The sequence below is a fragment of the Bombus vosnesenskii genome, unplaced genomic scaffold, assembly GCF_011952255.1.
Source record: "Bombus vosnesenskii isolate JDL3184/JDL3185 unplaced genomic scaffold, Bvos_JDL3184-5_v1.1 scf7180000013336, whole genome shotgun sequence".
In the NCBI taxonomy this organism is placed as follows: domain Eukaryota; kingdom Metazoa; phylum Arthropoda; class Insecta; order Hymenoptera; family Apidae; genus Bombus; species Bombus vosnesenskii.
Window position 1 is genome coordinate 513194 of NW_022882974.1, and position 15428 is coordinate 528621.

Here is a 15428-nt window from a genome sequence, read left to right on the forward strand (position 1 = left end):
CTTCTTTATCATCCTTAATTAAAGGCAGTTACCTGTCCTCTACGTTCTTTTCTTATCCGCTTGTCTTAAAGAGCTGTAATAATTTATTGACGCAAGTTGCTTGAGTCTCGCGTTCGTGTTTTTGCATCCTCTAACACTTTGAAATCCTAATTTTCTTTCAACATTCAATTTTCTTGCTTCCGCATCTGCGTCGGTGACGCCGGAAGTGACTCGAGTGAAAAATTTGTCATGCAAAAACAACAATTCAACTTCTTTCAATTTTACACCATTTTCATAGTCGTCTGCACACTTATTGATCTAACTGTGCAGACTTTATATTTTCTTACCTTCTTATCGTTCACAGCAATTTATCTACTTTTACAGTTATTTACTGTGTATTTATGTACTGTACATTATTTACTGTTTTTGCTTGTTTTCGTTGGACCATGGTTCTTATACTTATATATTTATTTCTTCACTCACTACGTGTTTATCTTCTCCTTATTTTTCTATTTACTGTTACCTTTAACTCTTCCGCTACGGCGGAGTTGGCCAGCAAACGGTTAAACTGGAAATACCTCTGTACACTATCGCTCGGAAATATCTGGATAGTTTGGTAGGTCCCTATTAATAGTACAACTTTATTAATTCTCCAGTTACATTTTACATTAAATTATAAATTCTACAGTTACAGAGTCGAGCGAATTGTTCATTATTCGAATCGTTTCAAATGAATATTTATCCAAGACTATCGGGATAAATTCATATTAGTCGAGTATTTTGTCAGTGAAGTAATTATTCGTTGTCCGTAATCAATTGTTTCATACACTTATTCGAATAACGAGCGCAGAATTATTCGAATAATACGAATAATCGTTTGTACAAGTATATACGGATAATGGTACAATTTTTACTGTTAATTTACCAAACGAATAATTTACGATAAAATTATAAATAAAAACATATAATTTTTACGTGAACTGTAACAGCAGACGGAATATCAAACGCGTGATTGTTCTGTCATTTGAACATTTCATGAACCCAATACCTTTGTTTTTCTTATTAAATAATATTAATATAAGTAGCTTTGCCGTACTCGAGACGAAATCCCTGCTAACTGCGTGTAATGTTGTAGTTAAATTATGTGGAATACTTTCGAGCGATGGTAGCTACGTCTTTTTATAGATAGAGCGAAGAACACTTTGATGGCATCTAAATAAACTGTAAATTAAATATAAATTAATATTATGAAAATATATAACTAGCAAGTGAATCTGTTTTCAACCGAATCACTCAACGATCGAATTGATCATTTCCGTGGAAATTTGGTTGAGAAATTAAACATGAATTAATTACGTATTTTGATATCGAAGTTAAGAAATTTTTGAATTACACTTTCTGCACCAAAATTTATTTTTAGTCGTTGCAAGAAAATTATAAACGTTTGTAATCGTCTGATTAATGTGAAACGGTCATTCAATTATATAAAACTCTGATTCTGATTAATTCAGTATGCTTTAAGTAATTGAACATTTGTGCCAGATTCATTATAATTTCGCAGATAAGCTTCCATAATAAAAGGATTAATACAGTGTTCTCTGGATGAGGATATCGGTTTTCACTTTGAGATAGCGTAACCTTCACATCCTATTAAGATGTTAATCTATTAAACAAGACAGACCTAATTAATGCTCTATTTATCTTCACATCTTTCAAGGATCAAAATGAGTATAACGTTGACTCAAAATTATTCCTTCCTCCCTTTTCTCAAAGAATTCGTATTTAACACTAGCAGATTAATTTTCTATTAATGCGATAACTGTTATTTATATATATATAAATGTAACGGGGTTTTAACACGGTAGAAATTTTCATTAGAACATTGTGAACAGCGTAATTTTAACAAGTCTACGAATTTGAAATATTTGTTACTGTTAAAAAATATCGCTGGGTGGCAAATCAGCGAAAGAACGTTGCAGGAGAAAAATTGTATTGCATTTCAGGAAGGCAGAAAACTAAAAAGAAAAAAGAGAGTATGAAAAGACTTTAATATAACGCAATGGTAGCATACTATATTTCATAGTTTCTTATTGTCTGACAGAGCCTGACACATAATATAAATTAATTATTTATAAAAAAGTAATTATCTCTTGAAACTCTATTCATAGTGTCCATATTAGTGTACTATATACTTACATTGAAAAAATATGTAAATTCCATTGAATTTTGAAAAAAACATGTTTACGAAGAAAGTGAATGCTTGTCATACGGTTTCCTGCCTTCGTATAGAGTTCAAGGTCACAGAAATGGGCACCATGTCATTTCATTGCAATAATATTAATATTGTTCCCTTTTTTTAAACGAGATTGAAAATTTGAATTTTGAACAGCTTTTTTAGATGGAATACTCCACTGTGAGTCGCGTCACTAAATTAACTTAGAGAACACTGTATTTTGCTACTCACTATATTTATCTGTATCTGAAAATTCTATTACGTTCCTTTAAAACTTTCCTTCCTTAAGATGTTTTAATTTCTTCCTTGTTTTAATACAAAAGCATCATTTTTTTTTTAGATCAGCATCTGCGATTTGCAACACCTACATGCATTTTTGACTCACACGCAGAACTCAAACACTGCACCTGTAATATATATACTATATGTATTATTTTTGTACCTATTTTCCTGGATTAGAAATTAGCATAAACATGTTGGCTTTCTTTTTCTTTGAAACTTTGACAAACATGTGTTCGGCAGGTGCACTTGGGAGAGGGAATAGCAGTTTGCGAGGAACAACTAAGGGCTGTGAAATGGAGCGATTACAGAAAATTGACCCGTGGACTGGCTGCAATTTTGTTCAGCCCCACCGAGTTGGCCACCTGCTCGGTCACAGGACAACGATGGAGCCGAGCTGGAACTGCCACTGAAAGACCAGTGAAACCTGCGCTAGATAAGGCCAAAGTACAGGCTATTATATGTAAGTAGCAGCTACTTTTTCTCAATATATATACAAACTACTTTTGACCATTGCTGGATTTATTAGGTTGGTATGCTCTCGAACAAAATTATAATCGTACGTATTGTACAGGAACAAGGAATGTGGATCTGATTGATTATAGTGACACAGGTCAGGTTCCATTGAAATCACCGATGCTGTCTTCGCGAATCACAATTCACCGACTTCGCCAACGCTGGAATTCACCAACACCAGACCTGCTGGAATTGACCGATAGTAGACAGTATTAACATGGAAAAATATAACAATAAGAGATGATCGTTACCTATGCATGTAGTTTTATCGCTGCAAGAAATTGATGGCTGGCTGCCTTGTGGCTGCCGGATTGAAAACGCTAACTGAAACTCAAGACAGAGCAGAAGCTGGTGGCTAACAGATAAATAAATTTTGTCAATATGAAATTTATGATCTGTATTAGCTTTAGGCTAGTATTCTTAATCTGAACGTCACAAAGCATCCGGCTATCAATTATTTGCTACAATATACCTACATGCTTAAGTAAAAAGTTCGCTCTTATTTCTCCGTGCTAATACTGCCAATCAGTTAAAGCTGTTGTTTACCAGGTGAAATCCGGTATCTTTGCGAATTGTGGTCCGTGAAAACGGTGTCAGTGATTTTAATGGACCATAGAGCCATCCTTTCTCACACCATAAAACTGTCCGTAAAAACAAAAATTCGTGAAACGTAGGAACTTTGTTGTTGTGCGCAACTATCAACATAAATCGTTCAGGAGCCACATTGATCAGCTACATAAATTTGAAAGCAGAAAAAGGCGAGGTTAGGGACACTATCTTTGAAATTTATCTCATAAGTTGCTATTATTTCCGTCTGCAATTATTTATAAAGAGGCAACGCACGTATGATATCGATGACCTTGAAATATGTTGTCAAGATTATAATTCTGAACAACGTTTTCCTCATATATGTTACCATCGCTTGGCTTCAATATAATTTAGTTGATACATATCTAATCTAATCTATAACCCATTAATATATCTTTCATTATTATATTATTATATTTTTTTTTCATTACATCAAGGGTGATTAGCATCAATGAGTTAAATTTAGGTTGGGTTATATAATATATTGTCAAGATCATCACTTTGAACAACTTTTACTTATATACGTTACCGCTGCTCGGTTTTAGTTTGGTGTTGTTTTATTTGGTTTGACTTGTATTGTATATGCAGAAGAACTCAAGAACGTATAAATATATTTTCTTAACAGACCAAAAAATACTCTTTGTTTGGTAATAATTTAATATTTCCAATCTTAGTCTCTTCCAAGAAAGAGTGTCTCTCACAAGACTCACTTTATTGTAATCTCGTCCTCAATACACATGCAACCATCCTCCGTCACATCGCGCAGTGCAGCCACCTATGGGACATCTGAATTACTTTGTACATTTAGTTTGGCAAATATTAATCTAACCCAACTTATAACCTATTAATTTATCTTTTTTTATTTGTATTAAGGACGATTAACAGCAATGAGTTAAGTTTAGATTGAGCTATGTGAAAATACGGTCACTCATATGGCAGAGTGTGAAGTGTAATGGAAACTAAATTGAATTGAAGATTTTTATGAATATCCGAATAGGCTAAGCGGCGGTTACTTGTGTAGGTGAAAGCTGTTCAGAATGATAAGCTTAACAACATATCTGAAGATCATCGAAATCGATATTATCGAATTATCCAGTCATCCTCTTGAAATAAATGAATTCAGGTAGCAGGTAAGTGATTTGTCATTAAGCGTGTTTGTCATATAGCATCAAGCGATGGAAATAGTAAACAAAACACAAAACCAAGTAGGTTACAAACGATAAGATATTGACTGGAATTAAAGTCATAACCATTAATATAGCATAACTACTGCGACGATGTACATTTCTAACTACATACAGCCAGTGTAAAAAGTATTCGTAATTAATTTCAACAAAAATATTGTAGAACATCGTTCATGAACAAAGTTTTCTACATGAATATGTATATATTCTTATTAGTCTGCAGAATAATTTTCATAAACAACTAGATGGGATATTTATATCCTTCGTGAAAACGTTAACAAACATTTAAAAAACGAATAAATCTTATCTAATATCTAATACAGGGAGTCACTATATTTAATTATTTCAATACTTAAGGAGTTTTCTTTTGATTGTATTATAGCTCGAAACTGTCGTGGTATTGAATTTATCAAATTGACGAGTACTCTACTCGAAATATTTTTCCATTCTTCTAAAATAGCTCTCTCTAAATCATTTCTCTATGAAATACGATGATTCGATATTTTTCGTCTTAGATGATCCCCTATATTTTCAATAACGTTTATATCTACGGGTTGTGAAGGTACTTTCAAGTATTTCCAAACATCAAACAAGATCCACGCTCGCGTATTAGTAGCATTATGCTTTAATTGTTATTTTGCATCACTATGAAATTGTTTTACAAACCCACTTTTTTCTGCATTTTGATATACTTCACCTGTTCAAATATCTACGTATATTTTATCCTACGAAGCGGTAACTGTACGAATATCTATTGCGCATATATTTTTGCCATTAATCTCTTCACAATCGGAACATGTATCGCATTTTTTTCTTTTTTGAAAATTATTCTGAGGACTTGTAAGAATACATACATATCTTTTGCTCTCATTCGTTTTTTTTTTTTTTTTTTGTTACTAAACGGTGTTCTACAAACGAAGTTAAGTACTATACGAATATTTTTTACACTGACTGTACAGGCACTGTCAAAGTGTGCCGTGAAATCTAAACAGTGTTCCTCGGCCGTTATCGCTATTGTACGATCGTAAACTTCGACAGATGTAGATCGTGTAACTGTTCGTATGCGTTTTAACATTACGAATGTCTCGTAACGTCCCTTGAATTGACGCTTCTGTGAACAGCTTTCAAAGGTGGAGCGAGGTAGAGCGAGCAAAGTACCATTCTTGCCCTTATGCTGCCTCACCAGCCATCTTCTCTTCTCTGCGCTATGGTTTTATTGAGACACTGTATATTTAACGTGACGAGTGGGACTGATGGTGTCATGTTCGGGCCATATCAATCGCGGTAGTGGCAATCCGATTTTCAAAACAGATACAAACGATGTTAAAAATTATTATTATTATTTCTATAGTAAATTTACCACCGTTGTGTTCATCATTTATTTATATTTATACTTATCACGAACTCCAGTTTGACTTACGTAGTAAGCTAAGGACCTAATGCGTTGGTATCTCGTTGTTCCATATAAATATTAATACGTTGGTATAGGACCTATATCCATAAAATCTAACCATTATAGTCGTAACTTATAATTTTTTTACACTTTGTATATTTTTTTAACGTTTATCATAAAGTAAATCTTTATTACAGCATTGTACGAATAACATGTCAATTTCTACTAAGCTTACGTGAGTTGCTCGTTCGTGTTCGCCTGACTGCACCAGTCAAGTTTATTGCATCAGTAAAACATTTCGTTCGTAACGATGATTCTCTAATTGTTTTAAACAGTGTAATCATTCACGTAAGTAATTACATTTCTTCACGATGTCAGAACACGAATAACCTCTGTATTTCTGTAGCCTATCTGTTTCTCAAATGCTAATTCTGTTTAACTATTCAATTGGTCATTATTCTGTCTACTGTTTTTGATCACAACGGACTCACAAAGCATCTGCCAGGAAATAGACAGCGTTGCTGAACTACGTATAAAGGTTTTTCTGTTTCTACGTAATAATGCAAAGATTGCACATTGTACGAATCGTTTGAGAAGATTCAGCTTTTCGAATGGAAGCTTCTTATGCAAGGTGGATCGTAATTCGTGGCACAAGCGGAGCGAGAGGAGTGATATGGTTAAAAATAAGGCGAAACTTGAGAGTAAGGAAATTACATTATAGACGCGTGCCAGAAGAATAGTCCATTTCAATTTTAATCGAACTCGCTTCATTGTTTCAGTTGAAACGTTCCCTCGCATATTGGTAGAATGCTAACAGATTGTCGAGACAATCTCTACCATGACACGGACTCTCTCTCCCTCTCAATGTCTCAATTAAAACAACAGACCAAATTTTATTTATTACGTTCGTTGTGTTCATCGCCCAGCTCGAAGAATTAATTAATAATTAAGTATTGACAGCGAATAAGCCAAATAAGCGAGGACTGTGGCCTAAAAAGCAGAGGAAGTTACAATAGCAGTCTGTGATGAAATCCGTGAGGCTAATCACGTGTCATTCAGCGGATCTTCAAACGCGTTTCTCTCGAAAGCGAAGCCACCAACTTAATCTTATTATTTCTAATTCACTTTCATTCTGGGTCATAGAATTTTCCTTGCTCTGCTTCTATCATGTTTGCTGACGCGAGATGTATATTCTGCATTTTCCTTCCATATTATTTCTTATACACAGACAGCACAGGTTCTTATCTCTTTCCATCTAATATGTAATTCTTGCCATTTCATTCTTTTAACGCTGTCTATTCGTTAAACGGCGTTTCCGTACTCTTGTTTGATAAATTTTTCGTCATGGAGACAGTCGAAGCTTCGTCAAATTCAATATATTTAAAACACAATCTTCTTTCTTGTGACGTTGATAACTTTGTTCGCACTCCGATGCTGATGCATCGGAACAACAATTTTTTTTTCTTTTTTGGACTACAGACTGGCTAGCAATCTATTTCTTTCTTTCGCAATTTTTCTTGTGCAGATTGAGACAGGTAAATTTGATTTTGAAATTATTTTATTCTCGACTTCCTCGATATTGGTTTCATGTTTGGATAGAGTTTAATTCTCGGTTATCTTTATGGGTCCTAGTGACCCACAGTTTTACTTTGGAAAGAAATATCTTCAAGATATTCGCTTATAATTGCATTATGTGTGCAATATTATTAGTTTAAAATGTTTTTTATAATCTCTGACGATTACACCGTTAAAACTTTCTGCAGTCGTGTACAGAATGTCGTGGCAACTCTCCACAGTTAGTAATGGGTCTTGTTGAACCAGGTGTGACAAAAACGTATTTTTTGCTCAGATCGAACATATTTCATTTATGTGCAAATTTTCCATACGGATTCTTGTGCATTCATCGTGGAGGAATTCATTGAAATCTTTCTTATCTCCTTTTAAAACACATAAATCTATCTATCTATAAATAAAATTCAGAATTTTTGTACCTTTGTGTCCGAATGACTTGACTTTTTTATATAATTGCCTCGGTTTTCTTATTCGAAAATTGCTTTTCTTCGACATGTCAAATGAATATCTTCTTTGAAACATGCACTAGAAAGCTACTTTTTCCCCTAGAGCACCACATCTTGAAAGCACCATCATAGATGTTTAGCGAGGGAAACATAAAGAAGTTACCGCATAACTTTTCATAAAAATATCTTTCTCCGAAACTCGCAGGTGAGAAGATTTTTTTTAAGAACGATTTTTAAGAACAAACGTTGTTTGTTAACCTTCCTTTTGTCAAAAAATATTCTAGGACGTTTAAACTATCCTTAAATTTTGTCCATTCGATATCACTGTTATTTTTAATTAAACAACAGCTACTTGAGAATCGAAAAGGGCCCCTGTGTCTGAAACAAGAGTCGATTTACTATCAGTGGAAAAGAACAAATTGCAGTTCAGCAGTAAGATCATCATCTTGTGGAAAATACATTTCTTCCGGTGGCAGTACTTTTACGCAAACAGTAGGCAATTCTGAATGGCACAGTTTTGATTAGGCTAATTAAAAATGGCATCATAGTATTACCAGAATATCCATAATATATCCATAATATGATATAATATTATAAGCAGCGTGATATAAAATGTTTAGAAACAAAAGACTATGTACGTTTCGTACTGGCAAGTGGATGTTGAAATATTTCAATTTCGGATTAAAATAGACTTACGAAGTTTTCCAAAGGTTGCGTAACAACTTTATCGTCTGATCTCGTGTTTCGAAAAATGCTAGATAATAAAAAAGAGATTAGAGGGTATAAAGTCTGCGAGATGAAAAACAGAAATAGAAAGCAAACGATTTAACTCTTGAGAATTTCGTTGCACGTGCCTATTGAGATTTTGTGATGTAAAAAACAGCGTGACTAATTGTTAAATGATAAGATATTTCGCTGATTCCAGCTCGAATTGATGTGTTATTGGATGACGGTGCAAAGACGTTAAATTGAAATCGGGTCTTGAAAAGTACCATATTTTCAAACGAAATGGCAAAATGTTTGATTACGTTGGAAGTATAGGCAGTTTACGAGCACTTAACGCAGTTAATGTGTTTTTCTTGCGCATCATGCTGTATCACACTATATATTCATGTGCATATCCAACAAATCAGGATTCTAATACTTATAAACTGAGCAGGAACGTAACCGTTATCGAGAATAAAAAAATGTTCACAATTAAATGTGAAAATATTACTAAGCTACTATTGGGTTAGCAACTAAACAATTGCAGATTTTGTTAATACCACCTAATGACAAAGTGCGCAGTCACTTAGTTGCTAACCCAATATATCTCGCTATAGTAATAAGAGACGATCTTTGCCACTAATTGTTACGTTTAAGACTACTGCTCAAGCTGTATACTGATTTTCTACTAATTGCAAGTGCACATTTGTCTTGTAACTTCTGCGTACATTTTCTGATTGCTTTCAAATGTTACTACATTTAGAGTAAAAAAAAAAAAAGAAAAATACAATACAGAGCTAATGAAATTTCAAAAAGTTTCGTATAATGCACATAATATATTCATAAAAGAGTTGTATGGAAAATGTTCGAATATTTTCATAAACCACAGCGTATCGTGTTATTTGAAACAATGAAACTAAATTTAAATTTGTTCGCTGGAAAATTGCTAACACTTAATGAATGAAATTTCCGAGCTTATTAATTCAAGAGTGATAAGGAATCTGATCATAAAAGATATGTATATGTTAATAGAAATATTATTTTTGATCATGTGTAATACGCTCGTGAGGTCTTGAGCAGAAACCGAAGAAACGTTTTAAAGAGTAAGACGAATTAGAGGAAGTAAAAGAGGAAATTGGGAAATTTGAATTTCGATAAAATTTCGCGAAACAATTGAATCTAGCGGAACAAAAGGACACATCGGAAAGGAACGTAAAATGCGTGTATCAAGAACCATTGTAAACACAGGATATCCGAGAATAGAGCGGTGACTACTCTCGACGATGTCTAAACGTTTACTTGGACTGAAAATAGTTCGTTCAGGAATTGGAATTCCAGTCTATAAAACAACTCTTCTTAGAAAAATCTAGTTGCCGTACGTCAATCTATTTTCTCCCGAACTGTATAAATATCGAAATAAGCGAACGAAAAGGTAGATCAAACGTATTAGCAGTCGCGTGTAACGTTAAGGCTTGTTTTCTCCTTTATTCTTAAATAGCTTGATTTTAAGCAGTGCCTAAATATTTAAAACAGATTCAGCAGTGAAATCTGATATTAGAATATGTATACGAATTTTGTCCCAATATGAAATAATGGAAGAAAAAGTTCTGTCAATATGGTAATGTTAAAAAAGATTTCAATTTCATATATTGATATTCAATTTTATACATACATACATATATATATAATTGTACAATATGTATATTTCAATATATATTTCAATATCTATTTGAATATACATTTCAATATATATATTTGGGTATATATTTCAATATGTATATCTGAATATATATTTCAGTATATATAATTGAATATATATTTCAATATGTGTATTTGAATATATATTTCAATATGTATACTTAAATATCTATTTGAATATACATTTCAATATGTATATTTGGGTATATATTTCAATATGTATATCTGAATATATATTTCAGTATATATAATTGAATATATATTTCAATATGTGTATTTGAATATATATTTCAATATGTATACTTAAATATCTATTTGAATATACATTTCAATATGTATATTTGGGTATATATTTTAATATGTATATTTGAATATATATTTCAGTATATATAATTGAATATATATTTCAATATGTGTACTTCGATATATATTTCAATATGTGCACTTCAATATCTATTTCAATATGTATACTTAAATATCTATTTGAATATACATTTCAATATGTATATTTGGGTATATATTTCAATATGTATATCTGAATATATATTTCAGTATATATAATTGAATATATATTTCAATATGTGTACTTCAATATATATTTCAATATGTGCACTTCAATATCTATTCCAGTATGTATATTTGAATATCTATTTGGATATACATTTCAATATGTATATTTGGGTGTATATTTCAATATGTATATTTGAATATATGTTTCAATGTGTATGTTTCAATATATATTTCAGTACATATAATTGAATATACAGGGTGGTTTGTAACTGGTGGTACAAGCGGAAAGGGGGTGATTCTACGCGAAAAAAGAAGTCGAAAATATAGAAAAACAATTTTCTTTTAATTTTTAAAAAGGATTTTTTTTTTAATTTTTCCATCGAGACAACGATCCACAGTGAGATCCGTTATAACGTATCGCACGCGTACCGAGCGAAAATTCAAAGTCGATTTTCTCGAAAACAAAGCCTCAAACGAAAAATTTTTATTCTATATTTTCGACTTCTTTTTTCGCGTAGAATCGCCCCCTTTCCGCTTGTACCACCAGTTACCAACCACCCTGTATATTTCAATATGTGTATTTCAATATATATTTCAATATGTATATTTGAATATCTATTTGAATGTATATTTCAACATTTGTTTAGTAATTGACATTGACTATTGTCCTACAGTTACAACCAAAATGACTAAAAGTTCCAGTGTAACAATCAGTAGATGAGTTTGACTGACTTTTGGTTACGAATAATCGTTATAGATCAAAACATGTTTGGTTACCGACACCATCATAAATGAGAGAACTTCTTTTTGGTTGCCCATAGTCATTATGTATTAAAGGGAAAAATGAAAAACAGAGAGAAAAATAATACTCTTTTTTGTTGTCAATTCATAAAAGTGTTAAGGGCAACATTTTTGGTGCATCAAAATAAAAGAGAATGGTCTTACACCACTTTCAAAATAAACGGTCCATATGGTAATTGTTATTTTTCTTTTGTAGTTTTATTATATTTATTATATATACATTATATTTTGCATATATTTGCATATATATGGATAAAAATTGCTTGAGGAGAAATATGTAACATCTAGATCGATATGATCCGGCCAGTCTCCTTAGATACACAAAACCTCAAGTTCTTATAATGTTAATTTCCTTTTCTCAAGATTTTCTCAGTTTTTTCAATTGCAATAGAAAAGACCATTATATGATCGAACTAATAATTTTTGTTTCGCAATGTGTAGGGTAACTTTATTACATGACAAAATTTTACACCATATTTTCGACTGATATTTTTACATGGAATTACTGGGACACCCTGTACATGTACTGAACGAAGGTTTCGCATTTCCTATAGTGTGCAACTACCATATTTCGTCAGTCGTTCTTTTGCCTTTCCATAACGCCATCTGATACTTTGTAACGTACGACGATTACACAAGCACTTTGACAAATTGCAAATCTTTTGTGAACAGAAATGCTACACGTTTCTCATCGGAACAATGCGGTGCATGTCAGTTCTATGATTGAGAAAAAAATAGTGAAAGAATAAAATTGGACGTACTCCATACATATATTCACTTGAGTTGGCACCATCTGGTTTCCAACTATCGTTGTAAAGTGTTGCCAATGAAAAAAAGTTCAGTCGATAAAAAAATTGTCCCCTATCACCGAAGTAAAAAAGTTTTCGCACAGATAGAATTGTAATAATAATGAGAATATTATATTATAATATATAATATATAATAATGAGAATAATAACATTGAGAAAATTGTAAATTGTTATTTTGCAATAGCATCTTGCACTGTATTGTAAAGTGGAATTTATATTGCGTCTCAAATAACGGTAAAATCTTTCTTGCAATTCTTATATACGTATAACACGACATAATCTGATTGGAGGTACTTCAAAATAGAATAAATGACTAAAATTATTAAAAACATGGACACTAGGTTATTGTTACAATTTCATTTTATTGCGTCCTGTACATTCTTATAATAATGTTAATTCAGTAGAATTAGCACCCACACGTTACCCTTAGCAGCTAAAGCAATTTTCTGGATGTCCTACACGACAAATTGCAGGAATCTGCTATGGATTATTTGAAAAAAAGAAAAAGAAACCGTATCCTAAGTTCAGTCTTTCTATAATAAAATGTTCTGTACATGAATACGCTAGCTATATTTATGAAACAAAAATTAACTATACTGGATGTTCCAAAATATGTAGGAGATATGTGCAGGGTCGATCCTAGATATTAAAACGATAAAAAGATTTAAATACAAAAATGTTGTTTGAAGTTTATCTCCCAAGTTATGAGCAATTTTATGCAACAATTTTATCTAATTAGTTGCCGCAACCCAATGAATTAGCTGACTGGCCAATCGTCCACAGATATGCAATCGCAGTCAATCCGCATACGTTTTTCGCGGAAAATCCATGGTAAAATATATGTAGTGTGTACATTGTAATGCATTATTTGACGATATCATGCGGACAATGACGGAAAGTGTGCACAGCTGCAGATCAACGTTACCAGATTGAGGGATGTAAGAGAAAAATTCCTCTGATGGTGGGGAAAGTAGTATAGTTGATGAACTAGTGACGTCGTGACGCATACTGTAGACAAATGCAGATAGGATAGTTTCCGTGGCGGGATGCGGGAAACGTAAGACGAAATTCATGTCACGTGATGCAAGCGACATAGTGTGGCAATGGGGGTAAGTGACGTCATGTTATCGTTAAATTAAGGGAACCATCTGGCAACACTGTTACAGAGTTGCTAGGTGTAAGGAAGGCGCGACGTCAAATAGACCTACACAAGGTATTTCACCTAACTTGACCATCTTAAATATCTGGCTTATTTTTTATGCTAGGAAAAAGTATAAGAGGAATAGAATAATCGATTCGAAGAGACAAATGAGGTGGTAGGCAGAAAATTTTCTCGCGGCCACTTTTTTCGCGATTTCAAAGTCATCGAAGTATCTTTAAACGGGATTACATATTTTCATTACGACAGTCTTATAGCTCATAAAAAAACAAATTCAACAATGTGCAATATGTTAACATTTATGCGGCCTTCAACGAGAAAATCATGTTTGTATGGAGAGAAGGTTAAGGTAAGATTTGTATGTTTCAGTGTGGAATATTTATTTCAGAAGAAGCTGAAAATGTGCACCATAAATCCTAACACACTTTTGGAGACGGCGAATGAATGATTTCTCTACATTTTCAAGTACTTCTGTACTGTACTCTATATGATAGATAAGCTGCCGATTGTAAAGCAATGATCGCGTTGATATGATGCATGTAAACATACTTCAAACGATAAAAGAAGAATACGAACGTTCATTTATAAGCACCAGGAACAATTACACGGCACACTGTTCCAATGAAATTGAGATTCTTTCATTTACCGTCTCCGAAATCATTGGCATTGAAAATATTGGTATTGAAATTAATAGCAAACATTTCATGATTTTTCCATTGAAGGTTACTCGAAGGTCAACATATTTCAAATCGTTGAATTTGTCTTTTTATAAGATATAAGACTGCTGTGATGGAAATATGTAGTCCCGTTTAGCAATACTTCGACGACCTTGAAATCTCAAAATAAAAAAATGGTCATGAGAAAATTTTTTTGTCTATCACCACGTTTCTTCTTACTGTAAAAAATAAGCAAGATATGTTAGATGATGAAGTTAGGTGAAATACACTATATATAGACACACTAATGCGATTCATGCACACCATGCGGTGGATTATGGTACTAATCGGTAATTTCTAAGCACGTGGAACGTAGACGCGTTTATGAACGTGTTTTTGAGTTCATGGGTGTGTTACATATCTGCTAACAATTGTCTGTCAGTATGAACTAGGCTTAAGTGAAATGGAGAGAAAAGCTCGTCAGCTGATTCATTGTCCAACTACTTGTGTATTGTTTTATTGAAGTTTCAAGACGAGTAAGAAATTAGACAAGACAAATATTTACTATTCTTACATCGGTATAATTTCAAAATGATTATATCTTGAAAAATTGAAATGTTTTTATTGACGAGGATATGCTGACCATTATGTTCATTAGTTTCTTCCTTTAATACTTATTCCTTGCAGTATTTGTTGTGTGTATCGTTACGACATTGGAAAAATTTTATTAACAGTGGATACTTTATACGCAGGCATTGACAATAGCATTGCTAGACCTCGCACTGCTATTAAAAACTCAGATATAGGGAATGATTCAAGTAGGATGTATCTTTAATTTAAGAGTTCCTTGAATTATAGAGGGATTATAAAATGAATGTAGTTTCTTTCCCTAATGGTCAT

General features: G+C 32.7%; 1 protein-coding gene and 1 long non-coding RNA gene across 4 annotated transcripts in view; both read left to right on the forward strand.

Moving 5' to 3' along the window:
- Positions 1 to 15428, forward strand: part of LOC117235993 (zinc finger and BTB domain-containing protein 12-like) — a 68739-nt gene that overhangs the window by 39898 nt on the left and 13413 nt on the right. For both annotated transcript variants that reach the window (XM_033498559.1, XM_033498558.1), the window contains exon 7: positions 2735 to 2954. In XM_033498559.1, the coding sequence (XP_033354450.1) occupies positions 2735 to 2954 (220 nt within the window). The remainder of the gene's footprint in view (positions 1 to 2734; positions 2955 to 15428) is intronic.
- LOC117235994 lies at positions 6266 to 7075 on the forward strand. 2 transcript variants are annotated; one of them, XR_004493761.1, is made up of 3 exons: positions 6266 to 6520; positions 6579 to 6873; positions 6952 to 7075. It is a non-coding gene; the product is annotated as an uncharacterized LOC117235994 (long non-coding RNA). The 2 variants fall into 2 exon arrangements; XR_004493760.1 differs by having other exon boundaries at positions 6266 to 6873.